We start from the raw sequence: 17,514 nt of genomic DNA, 5'->3' as shown, positions 1-17,514 counted from the left end.
TCTTTTGTTTGTTTGTTCGTGGCCTGATTTTAATCCTTTGGTATTTTTTGTTTGTTTTGTTTGTGTTTTGTTTCCCTGTCTTGTTCGCTGCTCTCCCTCCACACCCTCATTTTATGTTTTGTGATGTCCTCCCCACCCTGCCTTCCATAGACCTCCAACCTTGCTTCCTACGTGAGTAGTTTTCTGTTGTAGTTTTGGGGGGCTGGGGAGGTATTGCTTCCTTGCGGACAAGCCTGCGGCTTGGCTCCCCCCCCCCCGTTCAAACAGCGCCCCCTGCTGGGAGATTTCAAGGGCTTATTATGCTCCTCTTCCCCATGGAGCAGCATTCCTCCTGCTGGGACTGGGATTTCTCAGCACGCTTCCTCTGCCCGATACCTTGGCTAGAGTTGGAGGCCTGCCTGTGATGCCCTTCTCTGCAAAGCTGCAGCTTTTGCTGCTCCTGGGTTTCTGTAACCCTTTCTCCTCCCTTCCCTCCACCCCTTTCTTCCCTCTAGGGTGAACTGGAGCGGCAGCTACTACAAGCCAACCCTATCCTGGAGGCCTTTGGCAATGCAAAAACCGTCAAAAACGACAACTCCTCGCGATTTGTGAGTCGTGTCGCCAGGGAGCCCTGTCTGTCTTGGGAAATGCATGGAAAGACTGAGAATCCAGGAGGACAAGCCGCCCTTTAAAGACAGGAGGGAGCGCGGATTGAAACCGCAAGCCGAGGGCGAGATTGGCATCTACTGTGGCCGTGGAAAAGGCGCAAGGCAGCCTTCCCCAGCCTGCTGTCCTCCAGACATTCTGGGCTTCAACTCCCGTCGCCCCCAGCCAGTACAGCCAATAGTCAGGCATGCCCAAAACATCTGGAGGGTGCCAAACCCCAAGTCACGTTCCCTCAGCCCATCCTCCTCCAGATGGTTTGGACTAAAAAACCCATCTCCCCCAGCCAGTGTATCCATTGGCTGCCCTGGCTGGGGATGATGGAGGTTGTAGCCCAACACATCTGGAGGGTGCCAGGTTGAGGGAGGCTGGACAAGGGCTTGTGAAACAGCAGATGAGGTGGTAAGCCTGTGCTTGGACTGTACCGCTTCAGACTGCAGCGGGGTGGGGGCTCACATGACTGGATGCTGCTCTGTTCGAAGCAGTTCCCTCCATGTAGAAAGCGAGCATGTTGGGGGTGGAGGTACTGGCCTGGCCCTCTCCCTGACACACTACTTTCCTGTGTGAAGGGAGATTTTCTGCTGGCAAGAAATCTTCGACATGACATGAGTCCTGGCAGCTGCATCACATCTCTTTTAAATGTACCTCAGTGTGCGTGCATCCCTTGTTTAAAATTCAAGGTGCTTCCAGGCACAGTGGTTGCCAAACAGGAAGCACCCCATTAAAAGTACCTTTTTTTAGAGCGACCGTTGCTCTTACAGCTTGACAACATAGCCCTGTCTCCTGCGATGTGTCTGTCTGTACTGCATGTGGCAATCAAAATGGGGATCTTCTCCTCTTCCCTCCCCCCTCCCCTGAAAGTGTGGTTTGCAGGTGATTGGCAGTATGGGTTGGATCCAGATTTAGGCATGTGCAACTGAGCTGGCGGAAGCAGAATTCCCAGCCCCTCCGCCCTATGGCAGCCCCTCCAGCTCTCTGGAAATGCACCACACGGGGTCTGACGGTGGGTGGGGGGGCTGTGAATGGGGTGAGCTGTGGTGTAGGGCGGATGCCCCCAAATCAGGCAGAGGCACCTTCTGTGTGTGGAGCCCTTCCGTTCACGGAAGGCAGATCCTGGATACAATGCTCTGACTTCAGAGCACCCGTGAGAACAAAAATGATACGACCACAGAAAATGCCAAAGAGTTTAGTAGGGCTTGAAGGCAAAGAAGTGTTAGATCATCTGTTTTTTTAGACCCTTTTCTTCCTGGAAGAAAGAACCACCTTTGAAGGGAGCAATGTTAAGACCCGCTAGCTTGTGAGGAGAACTGAAAGGGAAGAAGCAAGCCAAGATGCCATTCATTATATTGCCCACTGCTTTTGACTTCCAATTGTTGTCGTTCAGTCGTGTCTGACTCTTCGTGACCCCATGGACCACAGCACGCCAGGCCTTCCTGTCCTGCGCACTCTCCCGGAGTGTACTCAGGTTCATATTCATTGCATCGGTGATGCTATCTAGCCATCTCATCCTCTGCCGTCCCCTTCTCCTTTTGCCTTCAGTCTTTCCCAGCATCAGGGTCTTTTCCAGAGAGTTTTCTCTTCGCATTAGGTGGCCAAAATATTGGAGCTTCAGCTTCAGTATCTGTCCTTCCAATGAGCACTCAGGGTTGATTTCCTTTAGGATGGACTGATTTGACCTCCTTGCAGTCCAGGGGACTCGTAAGAGTCTTCTCCAGCACCACAGTTCGAAAGCATCAATTCTTCGGCGCTCAGCCTTCCTTATAGTCTAGCTCTCACAGCCATACATTACTACTGGGAAAACCATAGCTTTGATTAGACGGACCTTTGTCGGCAAGGTGATGTCTCTGCTTCTTACTATGCTGTCTAGGTTTGCCATAGCTTTCCTCCCAAGGAGCAAGCGTCTTTTAATTTCTTGGCTACAGTCACCGTCTGCGGTGATCTTGGAGCCCAAGAAAGTAAAATCTGTCACTGCTTCCATTTCTTCCCCTTCTATATGCCAGGAAGTGATAGGGCCAGATGCCATGATCTTCGTTTTTTTAATGTTGAGTTTCAAACCAGCTTTTGCACTCTCCTCTTTCACCCTCAACAAGAGGCTCTTTAGATCCTCTTCACTTTCTGCCATTAGGGTGGTATCGTCTGCATATCGGAGGTTGTTGATAATTCTCCCAGCAATCTTAATTCCGACCTCTGATTCATCCAACCTGGCATTTCTCATGATGTACTCTGCATATAAGTTAAATAAGCAGGGTGACAATATGCAGCCTTGTCGTACTCCTTTCCCAATTTTGAACCACTCGGTTGTTCCATGTCTGGTTCTTACTGTTGCTTCTTGACCCTCGTAGAGGTTTCTCAGGAGACAGGTAAGGTGGTCTGGTACTCCCATCACTTTCAGAATTTGCCACAGTTTGTTGTGATCCACACAATCAAAGGCTTTAGCGTAGTCAATGAAGCAGAAATAGACGTTTTTCTGGAATTCTCTTGCTTTCTCCATGATGCAGCGAATGTTGGCGATTTGATCTCTAGTTCCTCTGCCTCTTCGAAACCCAGCTTGTACTTCCGGTAGTTCTCGGTTTGCATACTGCTGAAGCCTAGCTTGTAGGATTTTGAGCATCACCTTGCTGGCATGTGAAATGAGCGCAATTGTGCGGTAGTTTGAACACTCTTTGGCGTTGCCCTTCTTTGGAATTGGAATGTAAACTGACCTTTTCCAGTCTTGCGGCCACTGCTGAGTGTTCCAAATTTGTTGGCATATTGGATGCAGCACTTTAACAGCATCATCTTTTAGGATTTTAAATAGCTCAGCTGGAATACTGTCATCTCCGCTAGCTTTGTTGTTACTAATGCTTCCTAAGGCCCACTTGACTTCACGCTGGAGGATGTCCGGCTCAGGTTCAGTGACCGCACTATCATGGCTATCAAGGACATTACTATCATGGCTATCAAGGACATTAAGATCTTTCCTGTATAGTTCTTCTGTGTATTCTTGCCACCTCTTCTTAATCTCATCTGCTTCTGTGAGGTCCCTGCCATCTTTGTCCTTTATCATGCCCGTCTTTGCACAAAACGTTCCCTTGAGTTCTCCAATTTTCTTGAAGAGATCTCTAGTCTTTCCCATTCTGTTGTTTTCCTCGATTTCCTTGCATTGTTCATTTAAGAAAGCCTTCTTGTCTCTCCTTGCTATTCTCTGGAACTCTGCATTCAGTTGGATATATCTTCCCCTTTCTCCCTTGCTTTTTGCTTCCCTTCTTTCCTCAGCTACTTGTAAAGCCTCATCAGACAGCCACTTGGCTTTCTTGCATTTCTTTTTCTTTGGGATGGATTTAGTTGCTGCCTCCTGAACAATGTTACGGACCTCCGTCCATAGTTCCTCAGGCACCCTGTCTATCAGGTCTAATCCCTGAAATCTATTCCTCACCTCCACTGTATATTCATAAGGGATATGATTTAGGTCATACCTGAATGGTTTAGTGGTTTTCCCTACGTTCTTCAATATCAGCCGAAATTTTGCAAGAAGCAGCTCATGATCTGAGCCACAGTCAGCTCCAGGTCTTGTTTTGACTGACTGTATGGAGCTTCTCCATCTTTGGCTGCAAAGGACATAATCAATCTGATTTCGATATTGACCATCTGGTGATGTCCATGTGTAGAGTCGTCTCTTGTGCTGTTGGAAAAGAATGTTTACTATGATCAGCATGTTCTCTTGGCAAAACTCTATTAGCTTTTGTCCTGCTTCATTTTGTACACCAAGTCCATGCCTGCCTGTTATCCCGGTGATTTCTTGACTTCCTACTTTAGCATTCCAGTCCCCTATGATGAAGAGGACATCTTTTTTTGGTGTTAGTTCTAGAAGGTGTTGGAGGTCTTCATAGAACCGATCAACCTCAGCTTCTTCGGCCTCAGTGGTTGGGGCATAGACTTGAATTACTGTGATGTTGAATGGTTTGCCTTGGATTCGTACTGAGATCATTCTATCATTTTTAAGATTGTACCCCAGTACTGCTTTTCCCACCCTTTTGTTGACTATGAGTGCTACTCCATTTCTTCTAAGGGATTCTTGCCCACAATAGTAGATATGATGGTCACCTGAATTAAATTCGCCCATTCCTGTCCATTTTATTTCGCTGATTCCCAAGATGTCGATGTTCAATCTTGCCATCTCATGTTTGACCACCTCCAGCTTACCTTGATTCATTGATCTAACATTCCAGGTTCCTAAACAATATTGTTCTTTACAGCATCGGATTTTCTTTTCACTACCAGACACATCCACAGCTGAGTGTCCTTTCGGCTTTGGCCCAGCCGCTTCACTCTTTCTGGCGCTACTTGGAAATACCCTCTGCTCTTCCCCAGTAGTATATTGGACACCTTCCGACCTGAGGGGCTCATCTTCCGGCGTCATCTCTTTTAGCCTTGTGATATGTTCCATGGGGTTTTCTTGGCAAGAATACTGGAGTGGGTTGCCATTTCCTTCTCCAGTGGACCACATTTTGTCAGAACTCTCTGCCATGACCTGTCCGTCTTGGGTGGCCCTGCACGGCATAGCTTACGGCTTCACTGAGTTACACAAGCCCCTTCGCCACAACAAGGCAATGATCCATGAAGGGGTTGACTTCCAGTACCGCCCCCCCAAATAAAAAAATAAATTAGATTCCACTTCTCCTGTTCCATTGTTCCTGTGGATCCATCTACCCATAGTGCTGATTGCAAATCTTTAAAGAGGTATGCATCCTTCTGCTTCATCTAAAATATCTCTCAACCCACCCTTCAGAAAGGGTAGGTCGTATAAATGTCTCTTTTTTCATATCTCCTCTGCTTTGTTGAGCTCTGCCAACAAAGTCTCTCCTCCTTAGGAGGAAAAACCCGTTTCTTCCCCTCCTTGCTGAAGATCTGTTTTCAAATCCCCTTTGTTTTTATGAGAAATGTCTGTTTTTAGTCCCTCCTTAGAGGAGGAAGAAAAATAAAGTTTGTCTTCTTATTGAAAAGAGAAAAGTCCGTTTCCCCCCTCCAGTGTCAGTTTCTACGGATCCTTCTTGTTTGAGTGGAGATAAGTTTCTACTCTTCCTGCTTAAAGAAGATTGACCAATTCTAGTCCCATGACCTGGTGAGGCAAGTCTGCTTCTGGCCTCTGTAGCTGGGCAAGATGTAACCCTCCCCCCCATAAATCATATATTAAAGAGATTTTTTAAACTTTTAAAGCTATAGAGAACATTCTCCTCTGGATCTTATGTATATGCTTGGCAGAAATCTCTGTATACAAATGAAATAAGTTTCCTTATAGGCTGTTTAGTTCTGCTGATCTCTGCCTCATTCTTTCTCCCTTCCTACCCCCATTTTTTGTTCCTCCAGGGTAAATTTATTCGGATTAATTTTGATGTAGCTGGCTACATTGTTGGAGCCAATATAGAGACATGTATCCTGCTTATGGGAGAATGGAATTCTGTGAGTTGGAGCAAGGGGGATTGGGAACTAGGACTCCTGAGTTATGTGGGCAGAGATTCTGAGATAGAGCAAGTATGGGATGCTGGGTGTGGGGATTCTTGGCGGGACAGAGGGATCAGGCATGGGATCCTGGGTGTGGGAATTCCTCACAGGTTAGAGGGGGCGGCAGGTATGGGATCCTAGGTGCAGGGAACTCTGATGGGTCAGAGGAAGTAGGTGTGGGATCCTGGGTGTGAGGATCCCTGATGAGTTAGGAAGCAGGGGGTTCTGGTTGCAGGGATTCCTGATGAGTTAGAGGGAGCAGGGGGCCATGGGAGCCAGGACATTTTCCTCCTAGGAAGGAGAGTGAGGTGAGCTGTTTTTGTGGAAGGAAAATACTGTGTCTGGGTATATTTTGTTCATCCCTCATCCTTAACCCTGAGCACCCCAGACCTGCTAGAGAAATCGCGAGCCATTCGCCAGGCCAAGGACGAGCGAACCTTCCACATCTTCTACCAGCTCTTAGTGGGCGCTGGCGAGCACGTGAAAGGTAAATCATCCCCTTCCATGCCCCTGGCAACACAGGGGGTGGGGGCCCTCCTCCCTTCACACAATTAGGCCAAGGTTTCCTAAAGTTGGGGTCTCCCAGTACTTAAGAGGGGAGCAATAAACCTGGAAGAAAGAGAGGATTGGAGACAGAAATGGCAGCACTCTGGCCGGTTGGCCTCACCAGAGAAACCTGGCTGCATGTCGGCTGACTGGGCAGGCAGTGATGATGACTGATGGAAAACAAACGATGGCAATGGAGCGTGCTATAGTGTGGGAAGCTCCGTGGGCGTGCTGGGATTGGCCCACAGAAGCGTGGCCCTTGCCTCAGTGGTGTTTTTCTCCCATGATGTTACAGGGGAGCTGCTGCTGGAGCCCTTCAATCAGTATCGCTTCCTCTCCAATGGGTACCTGCCCATCCCGGGGCAGCAGGACAAGGAGATCTTCCATGAGACCATGGAGTCGATGCGCATCATGGGCTTCTCGCACGAGGAGATACATTGTGAGTCTGCCTCCACGTTTGCGTGGTGGGCGCAGGAGGACAGCTGTGACCCACTGAGCTCAGCGCTCCTGGTTGTTCACCAGATGCCTCAGGGACATTTGCAGGCAGAGCAGGAGGGTGACATCCAGGACCCGTTTAGTGTTACTGATTGATTTAAGGTATTTTTATGCCGCTCCTCAGCCCCAAAAAAGGCTCCTGGAGTGGCTTACAATCAGTCAGTAAAAGACAACCCCTGCCCTGTGTGCTTTCAATCTAAAAAGACCCAACATATAAGGAAAAGGGGATGGGGAGGGAAAAGGAAAAGTCAGACTTTCAGCAGGGCTAGTGAGAAGGCCCTGCTTCGCCTCTTGTCTCCAGGCAGGGGCAGTCCAATTGGAGCAGGCCCTGATGTTTCCTTGGCCTGCTCCTATCTCCCTCACTGCTGCTTCTTCCCCACAGGGCAGTTGATGTCACAGTTGATGTCAGTCATGTGGGGGTGGAGAATTCAAACGGAGCAAGAATCTGACACTAGTCTTCAGCATCTGGCCGGCAAGAGGGGCGCTGTCCATGAGCACGGCACTTCTGCACGTTATGGCTGGTAGTCACCCATAGTCCTGTGATCTTACTCCAGCCTTTCCCCAAACCTGGTGTCCTCCAGATGTGTTGGACTGCAACTCCCATCATTCCCAGCCAGCATGCTGGCTGGGGATGATGGGAGTTGCAGTCCAACACATCTGGAGGACACCAGGTTTGGGGAAAGGCTGTCCTAGTCAAGAGTTTTTAAAGCCATTTAGAAGCTGGTGTAATGACCCTGAGGCAGCTTCCAGGTGAGGACTCCTGAGCATTGCTGAGTCACTGCTGCTTCCATTTTAAGCTGTAAGCAGAATGACAGCAGCGGTTCCACCCTGCAGTTAATATTGTGCTTTACTGCCATCCAGCAATGCCTGTCCACAATGAAGGGAGAAATATGGGGGAGTGTGTGTTTGTGTGTCTGTGACAGAGAGGCAGAAAGAGAGATTTGTGGGGAAATCTGAGGAGAAGTGGGTTCAGGAAGGGTTAATCCTCCCTCTCCCCCCCCCCCCACCTCCACTTCCACTTCCATGTTGCACTGAAACTTTGCAAAATTGTGAAAAGCAATCTGGGTCTCCATACACACGATGGCTTTCCCCTCCCTTCTGTGACTGGCAGGGAGCATTAAAAACTGTGAGAAGGTCTGCTGTTTTCCAAGGGCATCCCGAATGGGAGGGAGGGGATTATGGAAGGACTCCCCTCTAACTTGCACTGAGCCTCAGAGAGCTTTGCAAAACAGTTGAGGTGTTACACTGTTTTGCAAACCTCTTTAGCTCAGGGCAAGATGAAGCCTCCATTTCCATTCTAAGCCTAAGGAAATAAAGTGAATTGATCATGTTACCTGCATAATGGGGCAGGAGGGGAAATGAGGGCTGTAAACATACTGGAGGAAGGGGCAAGGCTGTCGCTCTGAGGTAACCTTCCCCAACCTGGTGCCCTCCAGATGTGTTCAGCTGCAGCTGCCATCGTTACTACTGGGGAGTATTGGTCCAACACAGTGCCGGCCCTATCATGAGGCAAAATGAGGTGCCTGCATCAGGCGGCGAAGCAGGAGGAGTGGCAAATTGTGCCACTCTCCTCTCCTGACCCCCGCCAGGAGGGCTCGCCACCATCTCCAGCAGGTGCTCTGGAGAGCCTTGCCAATGGCTTTCCCACCATGGCATTTGAGAGCCAGTGTGGTGTAGTGGTTAGAGTGTTGGACTGGGACTTGGGAGATCCGGGTTCTAGTCCCCATTCAGCCATGAAGCTCACTGGGTGACTTTGGGCCAGTCACTGACTCTCAGCCTAACCCATCTCACAGCGTTGTTGTTGTGAAGATAAAATGGAGGAGGAGGAGGCCTATGTATGCCACCTTGGGTTTCTTAAGGAGGAAAACAGGTGGGATATAAATGTCAGCATCATAATTTGCTGCAGCAAGAGAGCGGCTGGCAGGGCTCTCCGGAGCGGCTGCCTGCCCTGTTTCCTTCACATTGCTACGTGTTGCTTGTTCTAGTGGCTGTTGTAAAACAGGATAGCACGTTCCGTGCATGATGAAGCATATCCTGGTGTTTTGCTTAAAACCTGCTGCTTGGCATCTTTGGGTGAATGACCTTGAATGTTGTCGTTGCTTGTAACAAGTGTGGGCAAAAGCATGGTTTTGCACAACACTGGAAGAAGGAAGGAACCACACAGACGTATCTCTGTCATCCTCCTCACCCAGGTATGCTGCGGATGGTCTCGGCTGTGCTGCAGTTTGGGAACATTGTCTTCCGTAAGGAGAGAAACACAGACCAGGCTTCCATGCCTGATAATACAGGTATTAGAGGGTTGTTGGCTCTAATTGGGAACCAGCTTGGGAGAACTTCACTGGAGTCAGAACTCAACCTGCCTTCTGGGTTAGGACTCCTCTCCAAAAGGTATAGACCAGGGGTGGGCAACTTGTGGCCCTCCACATGTTTTGGCTTACAAGTTGCCCATCCCTAATATAGAGTGATCTTGTTAATGCAGTCACATGGATATCCCCTTGCACATTTTCAGAATAGCTTTCCACTGCATTTTAACGAATGGTTGTCTGTTTGCTTGAATTTTGACCCTGAGACTGCAAGGTAGCATATTTAAAACATACACTAATCAAACATATGCCAGTGACCTTGAATTAAAGAAAAATACAATCTTCTAACAAAACTGAAGTCACGGGGGCTAGAAACTTCTTTAAAAAGTGTATGTGTGACAGGGGGAAGCTGAGATTACCCAGAACTGAAGTTGAAACGTGAGCCATCAGGGAATGGGCTAACGAAGGACTGTTGCTGGCTTGTTCTGCGTCCTTTGCAGCTGCTCAGAAACTCTGCCATCTCTTGAGCTTGAACGTCACTGAGTTCACCCGCGCCATCCTTACCCCACGCATCAAGGTCGGCCGAGACTATGTGCAGAAGGCCCAGACGAAGGAGCAGGTTGGTGGTGTTGATGAAGATGAGGATGGCTGGAGGGGTTTGGGGGTGGGGGGTAGGGGGGGAGTGAGGAATACTTGAAAGGGAGAGCAAGGCATTGGATGGGCCAAGCTGAGTCTGTTTGATTCCCTGCCCCTCCCTTTCCTTCCCAGGCTGACTTTGCCATTGAAGCATTGGCCAAAGCCACCTACGAGCGGCTGTTCCGCTGGCTGGTGCATCGGATCAACCGGGCTCTGGACCGTACTAAGCGCCAGGGGGCATCCTTCATCGGCATTCTGGACATTGCAGGTTTTGAGATCTTTCAGGTGAGGGAGGACCTGCCTGGCAGCTGACCTATCGGCATATCCTCTGTCCCCAACTACTTGTCCCTTTGTCTGCATAGAGCCTGTAAATCAGCCTTCCCCAACCTGGTGCCCTCCAGAGGTGTTATACTGCAAGTCCCATCATTCCCATCTAGCATGCACAGTGGCCATGTTGGCTGGGAATGATGGGAGTTGCAGTCCAACACCTCTGGAGGGCACCAGGTTGGAGAAGGCTGCTGCAACTCCATCCTTAACATCTCCCTTCCATCTATTTCTTCATCCGTTCCTCACATTCTTCCTGCCAGCCCTGTCAGTAGCCTTTGCTTTGATGTTCTCTGAAGAGTGAAGACACTCATACCTCGGGCTGTCACTTTTCTTCCTGACAGAGGCTCTGTGCCTTCATGTGGGTGCAGGAAGGGCAGAAATTGAACAGGTGCAACTTCCCCAACACCGAATGTCCATGGTGCATCTTGACACATGAGCAAGTTCATAAAGAAGAAGATACTGTGGGGCACATAGTAGCGAGAGGCATCCACTCTTTGGGCAAGGTGTCAGTCTCCAGTTGACTGCTTTTCTCCCTTTCTGCTTCCCCTCCAGCTGAATTCCTTTGAACAACTCTGCATCAACTACACCAACGAGAAGCTCCAGCAGCTCTTCAACCACACCATGTTCGTGCTGGAGCAGGAAGAATACCAGCGAGAAGGCATCGAATGGAACTTCATTGACTTTGGCCTGGACCTCCAGCCCTGCATTGACCTCATTGAGAGACCAGTGAGCATTTGGAGGGTGGGAGGAGGGAGATATGGCATAGACCACAATGATTTGGTGAAAGATGGGGGAATGTCTCGGTTTTCCTTCTGGGAAGGAGACATTCTCCCTCCAGGTCTTGGAGAAGAGATTGTCTTGGTGCTGGAAACCAGCAAGTGGGTGATGAGCTCTAAGGAAGACATAATTGCTGGGGCTGTTCACACACCATGTGAACCCACACTCAGTGGTTGAGTGTGGGTTGTTTTGAACTGTTGTTTGTTTGTTAAACCATGAGTTAGCATGTTGTCTGAACACAGCATGTTTTCCACAGGGTGGCTTATCACGTTGTCTGAATGCAACCAGGGTGTTCAACCACACTGAACAACCCAAGAAAGAACTATGGGTTCTCAAGGTGGTTTGTTCAAGAAAATAAGCCTCACTGCATGGTTAACAAGCCACCCTGGCTGCTTTCAGACAACACAATAACCCACGGTTCAGAACAACCCACACTCAGTCACTGAGTTCATTGTGTTGTGCGAACTTTGCCCTGCTCTGCACATGCAGCTGAATGAAGTGATACTGGCAGAGGGATTGCATTCGCTTCCTTATATTTGTAGTTGTGTGTTTTTTTAAAACACCTTTCCCGGTAGAAAATTAGCACAGCAAGGAGCAGGCTGAGCTACAACCTTTATGTGCTAGTGTATTACTTGTATGGAGGGTTTGTTTTTGTTTTGTTTACATGGGAGAGCATTTGGAAATGGTGTGTGTGTGTGTCCGTCCTGCGCAATTTGAAATGATACTGGGCAGTATCCAATGCTGCTCTTGCAGTAGCGGAAATGGCCTCTCATGCAACAGGAAGCTAGTGCAACTGGAAACTAGCTGAAACTGCCACCACTCCTGGAATGGGACAAGTCAGCGGAGCTCACAGAAGAGAACACTGCTGACTTGTCCCATTCCGGAAGGGGCAGTTTGAGCTAGTTTGCTGGGTGTCACTAGCAAGTTTTACCTTCCATTGTGCTAGCGGTCATTTCCACTAGTGCAATATGTTAAGAGCGGGCGGGTTGCCAGCGCTGGATACTGCCTGCTGTGTCACCTCATGAATTCACCAGTTCATTCCACTGCCATGTGCAGACCCGGCTTTTGCTGCTTTCTGCTAAAGTGTATGGCTTGGCTGGCTTGCGTGAGTCATCTAGGCTGTTGCTCCCCTTGCAGTGCACCAATGATAGACTGGCCTGGAGTGTGTGGGTTGATCCACGTGACTGTTAACGAGCTGTAGCTCCTAATCTTTGACCTTATTATCTCTAGAGAAAAGATTATCCTTGTTTTATTTGGGAGGAGAAGATGGTTTTCCAATCTGATCCTATAATCTGCCTCATGTCTTATATGCATCCATACAATGGACTCTTTTTTGTTTTAAAAAACCCACAACCTCCCCGCCACTAACCCTCCCCTATTGTAACGTTTTGGCTTCTGCCCAACGAGCTCCCAGATGTCCTTGCTTATAATTTTGGTTCTGTCTTGCTCCGTCCCAGGCAAACCCCCCAGGGGTGCTGGCTCTGCTGGATGAGGAATGCTGGTTCCCCAAGGCCACTGATAAGAGCTTCGTGGAGAAAGTAATTCAGGAGCAGGGAACCCACCCCAAGTTCCAGAAGCCCCGGCAGCTGCGGGATAAAGCCGACTTCTGCATCATCCATTACGCTGGCAGGGTAAGAGACACCCATTGCTGGGTTCCCACTCCCCACCCCGTTTCGGCAATCCCATGTGCAGCGGCCTCCCGTGGTTCTTACTGCTCAGAGGCTGTCAGTGGCTGCTGGTCCTGATGGCTCTATGCTACCTCCAGAATCGGAGGCAGTGAGCCTATGTACACCAGTTGCTGGGGAACATGGGCAGGAGGGTGCTGTTGCACTCTTGTCCTGCTTGTGAGTTTCCTGTGGATAGCTGATTGTCTGCTGTGTGAACAGAATGCTGGACTAGATGGACCTTTGGTCTGATCTAGCACGACTTTCCATATGTTCTTCTTATGTTCTTAAGAGGAAAAGCTCAGTGGTTTCTTTCTGGGTTTCCCAGCAGCCAGGAGAACCTGGAAGCACCCAGCGTAGCAGTTCCCAACTTTGAGTCCCCAGGTGATGATGGGCTTCAGCTCCTATCATCCCCAGCCAGCATGGCTGATGGGAGTTGTAATCCAACTTCTGAGGACCCCAGTCTAGCAGTTAAGGGAGATGTGTATAAGGCAGGGCTGGGATCCCAGTAGGTAGAGGCAAGGTCCCAGTTTCAGCCTCCAGTTGAAGGATCTCCAGTAGGAAAGACCTGAAAGCCCTTGTCAGGCAGTGCAGACTGGCCTTCCTCACCCTGGAGCCCTCCAGATGTGTTGGACTACAACTGCCTTCTTCCCTCAGTCAGCATGGGAGAAATGGGGGTTGTAGTCACACACACCTTGAGGAAGGCCAGAGTGGATGTACCAATGGTCAGACTTGGTGTAAGGCACCTTCATGTGGTACACATGGCTGTGTTGTGACAGACCCCTCGATCCTTCTGGTCCTTTTTGTCTCCTCTCCTCTCCCCACCCCCTTTTCCTTTGAAAGGTTGACTACAAAGCAGACGAGTGGCTCATGAAGAACATGGACCCCTTGAATGACAACGTGGCCACCCTTCTCCACCAGAGTGCAGACCGGTTCACGGCAGAACTGTGGAAAGACGGTAGGGTGTTGCGAATACTAGAGAGAAACCATGGCCTGCCATAATCTGAGCCTGTACATCTTAACAATATTTCTTACTTGTTGATGATGTGGCCTGTAAATGTGAAATGTTTTGTAAACATAACTTGTCAGGATTGCTTGAAATCTCTCTGCTTTGCTGGCACTAACCACTCTGCTATTTGCTGTTTCTGTTTTCTTCTCTCCTTGACCCATGTCTTCTATCCCTTAATGAACGGCTTTGTGCAACCTCACCTGCCCCTCTCCCCACCTGCCTATCCTTCCTGTCCTGTCTTCAGAGATCCAGAATATACAGAAGGTCTATTTCTTTGACAGCTATGCCGTGGCTTCTCAGGGTCCAGCAGAAAGTACGTTTCTCCCCAAACACAAATACACGCCAGTAGCATATGTACTAACGGAAGGGCTTAGGCATATTTATGAGTAAGGGTAAATGTTGAAGGGCAGGTGCGCATCATGACCATGCCCATAGTCAGGCCTCTAAGGAGATTGAAAAACATGCAGGCAGCTATATTGATCCATATCGATCCATCTACTTTGCTGGGAAAATCCCCCCACACACAGCTAACCTCAGCAAGGAACAGGGAAGTCTGAGCAGTATGGCAGATGATGTCATCACCCCGCTCGTCAAAAAGTCCCAACGCTTCGACTCTGCAAGCCCAACTCCACTATACCGCTGCTGATGAGGTGGGCAGATCTATACCTGTTCATGCACTAGTATAATATTGTCTAGCCAATGCTTACATGATTTTAATTTACTAGCAGCACAATCCTGTGTATGTTTACTCAGCAGTAAGTTCCACTGTGTTAAATAGGGCATACTCCCCAATAAGTGTGTTTTAGGAATGCAGTCTAAATGTTCCGCACGGACCTCAGAATTAACATTTTGAGGTCTCTTTTTTGCCCTCCACTCTGTCCCCTTTGTACTGAGCTGCCTGGGCTGAGGCCTCCTTCCCTCTCATCTGAGCCAATGACAGCCTAAAGACCTGTGATGCCTCTGTCTTCCAAGGCCTCCTGTGACAGATCAGAGCAAATCGGCCACTCGCTGCTGGATAACACTTGTGACTTGCTAGTATCTACATAACGTTGTTTTCACCTACTTTTTGCTTGTAACCCAAATTGTGTGCATTAAGAAGGGGGAGGGGTAGCTTAGGGATACATGAGAAATTTACTGGGTTCTTTGCACTTGAATGTGAGATTACCCAATTCACACCTCACAGAACCAAACACCATTTGCAGTCAGAAATCCAGATATTCCAAGTTTGCGATGTGTTTCACACAAAAAAGTGTTCAGCATGGGCACATGTCAAAAATACAATGTCTCACATCTGCACAAACACATTTCTGTCCATGGCTGCATGGGTACAAAAATGTGTACATTTGAAAAATGCTCATGGTTTGAAAAATACAAACAAAAATATGTACGAATTTCTGTGTGGGGAAAATAAAGCTCTTGTGGAACCAGGAATGAGCCCTAGCGTTGGAAAACAGAACCTCCACAGATTGAGCTTCATGGATTCGCCCATCCCTAGGATGGGTAGGAGGCTGACTGAAACTGTGAAGGATCCAGCTTTGAGGTCTCCGGGGACTGGACTCCTTGCATATCCCTTGGCTCCTCCAGCCATACAATTTCAAACACAACATAATCAGGTTGAGGAATATCATCAGCTCCAGGTCACTTCCATTCCCTCAGGAGGGCTCAGTGGGATGTGGGGCCGTTGTCCTGGATGGTGGGGTGGAGGGGGAAGGAGGGAACCCACTGCTGTTCTAGTGGAGATCAGGATGGACATGGTACTTGTGAGGTAAGAAGTCCTTTTTTTCCTGTTCCCTAGTGGACCGAATTGTGGGTCTGGACCAAGTGAGTGGAATGGGAGACCTCACCTTTGGTGCCTCATACAAGACTAAGAAGGGAATGTTCCGGACCGTAGGGCAGTTGTACAAGGAGTCCCTCTCCAAACTCATGTCAACTCTGCGAAACACCAACCCCAACTTTGTGCGCTGCATCATACCCAATCATGAGAAAAGGGTGAGTTGTTTACGCAGTGGTGATCTGGGGCCAGTGTGAGTGTGTGTGTGCGTGTGAGAGAGAGAGGGAGAGAGAGAGAGAGAGCACAGAATGAATCAGCTTAGCCCAGAGTTAGAGAGTGGCCATAAAAGAGAGACGCCTTCTACTCTGTTGCGAGATGCCTTCTACTCTGAAGAGGGGAGAGTCTTTGTCCATATCAGAAGAAGGCCCAAGCCTGCCTTTGTGTGAACGGGATGATTGTGGTCATTAGAGGGTGTTTTCTTGGTAGAGAAGAAATGCCTCTTGGTGACAATTGTCTGCTTGAGGAGAGACCTTGGAAATGAATGACAGAGTTAGTTGGGCAGCTTGGTAGTATGAACAGAGGGAGCATGTATGGAGGTGAAAGACATGGCTGCTGGCTGGCTGGAGGTGATGCGAGTTGTAATCCAACCCATCTGGAAGGCACTAGGCTGGGGAAGCCTGTATGTAGTGCCTAGAGGGTTGAACTTGGACTAGGCAGACCCGGGTTCGAAACCCCATGGAGCCAGGAAATTCTTGGACTGGGCTCATCACACACACTCAGCCCAACCTCCCTCACAGGGCGGTGAGGATAAAACCTCCATGCATTCTGCCCCGAGCTCCTTGGAGGAAGGACAGAAGATAATAAATAAATAGAAGGGTGAGGAGATGTGTTGAGTGGCTGGCTTTGGGCGACTGAGTGACTCTTAAGCCCCAGTTCTTGAGAACAGGGCAGTGTTCCGCTTTCTGGAGTGTCCTTTGATGGGCCCTCCTTCTCCTGGCTCCTGTTACAGGCTGGAAAACTGGAGCCACATCTTGTCTTGGACCAACTACGCTGCAATGGCGTCCTGGAAGGAATTCGCATTTGCCGCCAGGGGTTCCCCAACCGCATCATCTTTCAGGAGTTCCGGCAGAGGTACCCAGTTGCCCTGATGGGGGTTGGCCTTAGTAGGAGGCAGTGATGTGGGTCTGGGAGGACTTGGCTATATCCTCAGCTGTCTAGGATCCAATCTGCCAGCGTCACCATCCCTAGCGTTCAGACATGGTCCTTGTTGCTTCCAGTTAATTCTCCATCTCACAGGCTGGCACGTACATACGTACGTGTGTGTGTGTGTGTGTGTGTGTGTGTGTGTACGTGCACACCAGAAGTGCCCATCCTAAGCCCCTGGCTTCTCTGGCTTCCTCACAGGTATGAGATCCTGACGCCAAATGCCATTCCCAAAGGATTCATGGATGGGAAACAAGCCTGCGAACGCATGGTACGTGGGGCTAGCGTGGCAGAGGCAAGGTGGGCCACGACCAGTTGGCTCCCAGAGAACCGAAGAGAACTAGTATGTAATGCTCCTCATCCTCTTCTCTTCTCCTTTTGCTCTCTTGTCCCCACAGATTAAGGCCTTGGAACTGGATCCCAACCTCTTCCGCATTGGCCAGAGTAAGATCTTCTTCCGGGCTGGTGTTTTGGCTCACCTGGAGGAGGAACGGGACCTGAAGATTACGGATATTATCGTGTCTTTCCAGGCAGCTGCCCGGGGATACTTGGCCCGCAAGTGAGTAGCAACTGATGAATGACTGGAGAGAATGGTCAGCTGACAGCTTTGAAAGCATGGATATAAGATTCTAAAGAAGCAGGTTATTCATAGAGATCAGT

At 49.2% G+C, this 17,514-nt stretch overlaps 1 protein-coding gene across 5 annotated transcripts in view; it reads left to right on the top strand.

The window, feature by feature from the left end:
* LOC146342125 (myosin-10-like) overlaps positions 1–17,514 on the top strand; it is a 75,100-nt gene that overhangs the window by 23,773 nt on the left and 33,813 nt on the right. For 2 of the 5 annotated variants that reach the window (XM_084805693.1, XM_084805690.1), the window contains exons 6-20: positions 151–171; positions 495–587; positions 5,989–6,052; positions 6,512–6,610; positions 6,965–7,108; positions 9,357–9,452; positions 9,968–10,086; positions 10,236–10,388; positions 10,983–11,156; positions 12,665–12,838; positions 13,715–13,829; positions 15,676–15,869; positions 16,661–16,782; positions 17,056–17,125; positions 17,253–17,413. In XM_084805693.1, coding sequence (XP_084661819.1) covers positions 151–171; positions 495–587; positions 5,989–6,052; positions 6,512–6,610; positions 6,965–7,108; positions 9,357–9,452; positions 9,968–10,086; positions 10,236–10,388; positions 10,983–11,156; positions 12,665–12,838; positions 13,715–13,829; positions 15,676–15,869; positions 16,661–16,782; positions 17,056–17,125; positions 17,253–17,413 — 1,799 coding nt within the window. Of the gene's footprint in view, positions 1–150; positions 172–494; positions 588–5,988; positions 6,053–6,511; positions 6,611–6,964; positions 7,109–9,356; positions 9,453–9,967; positions 10,087–10,235; positions 10,389–10,982; positions 11,157–12,664; positions 12,839–13,714; positions 13,839–14,112; positions 14,194–15,675; positions 15,870–16,660; positions 16,783–17,055; positions 17,126–17,252; positions 17,414–17,514 lie in introns of all 5 variants that reach the window. The other 3 variants (XM_084805694.1, XM_084805692.1, XM_084805695.1) reach the window with 2 other exon arrangements.

The sequence above is a fragment of the Heloderma suspectum genome, chromosome 6 (genome assembly GCF_057233095.1).
Source record: "Heloderma suspectum isolate Gila_16-S chromosome 6, 16-S_ref, whole genome shotgun sequence".
Classification (NCBI taxonomy): domain Eukaryota; kingdom Metazoa; phylum Chordata; class Lepidosauria; order Squamata; family Helodermatidae; genus Heloderma; species Heloderma suspectum.
This window is presented reverse-complemented; position numbering and strand designations above follow the sequence as displayed.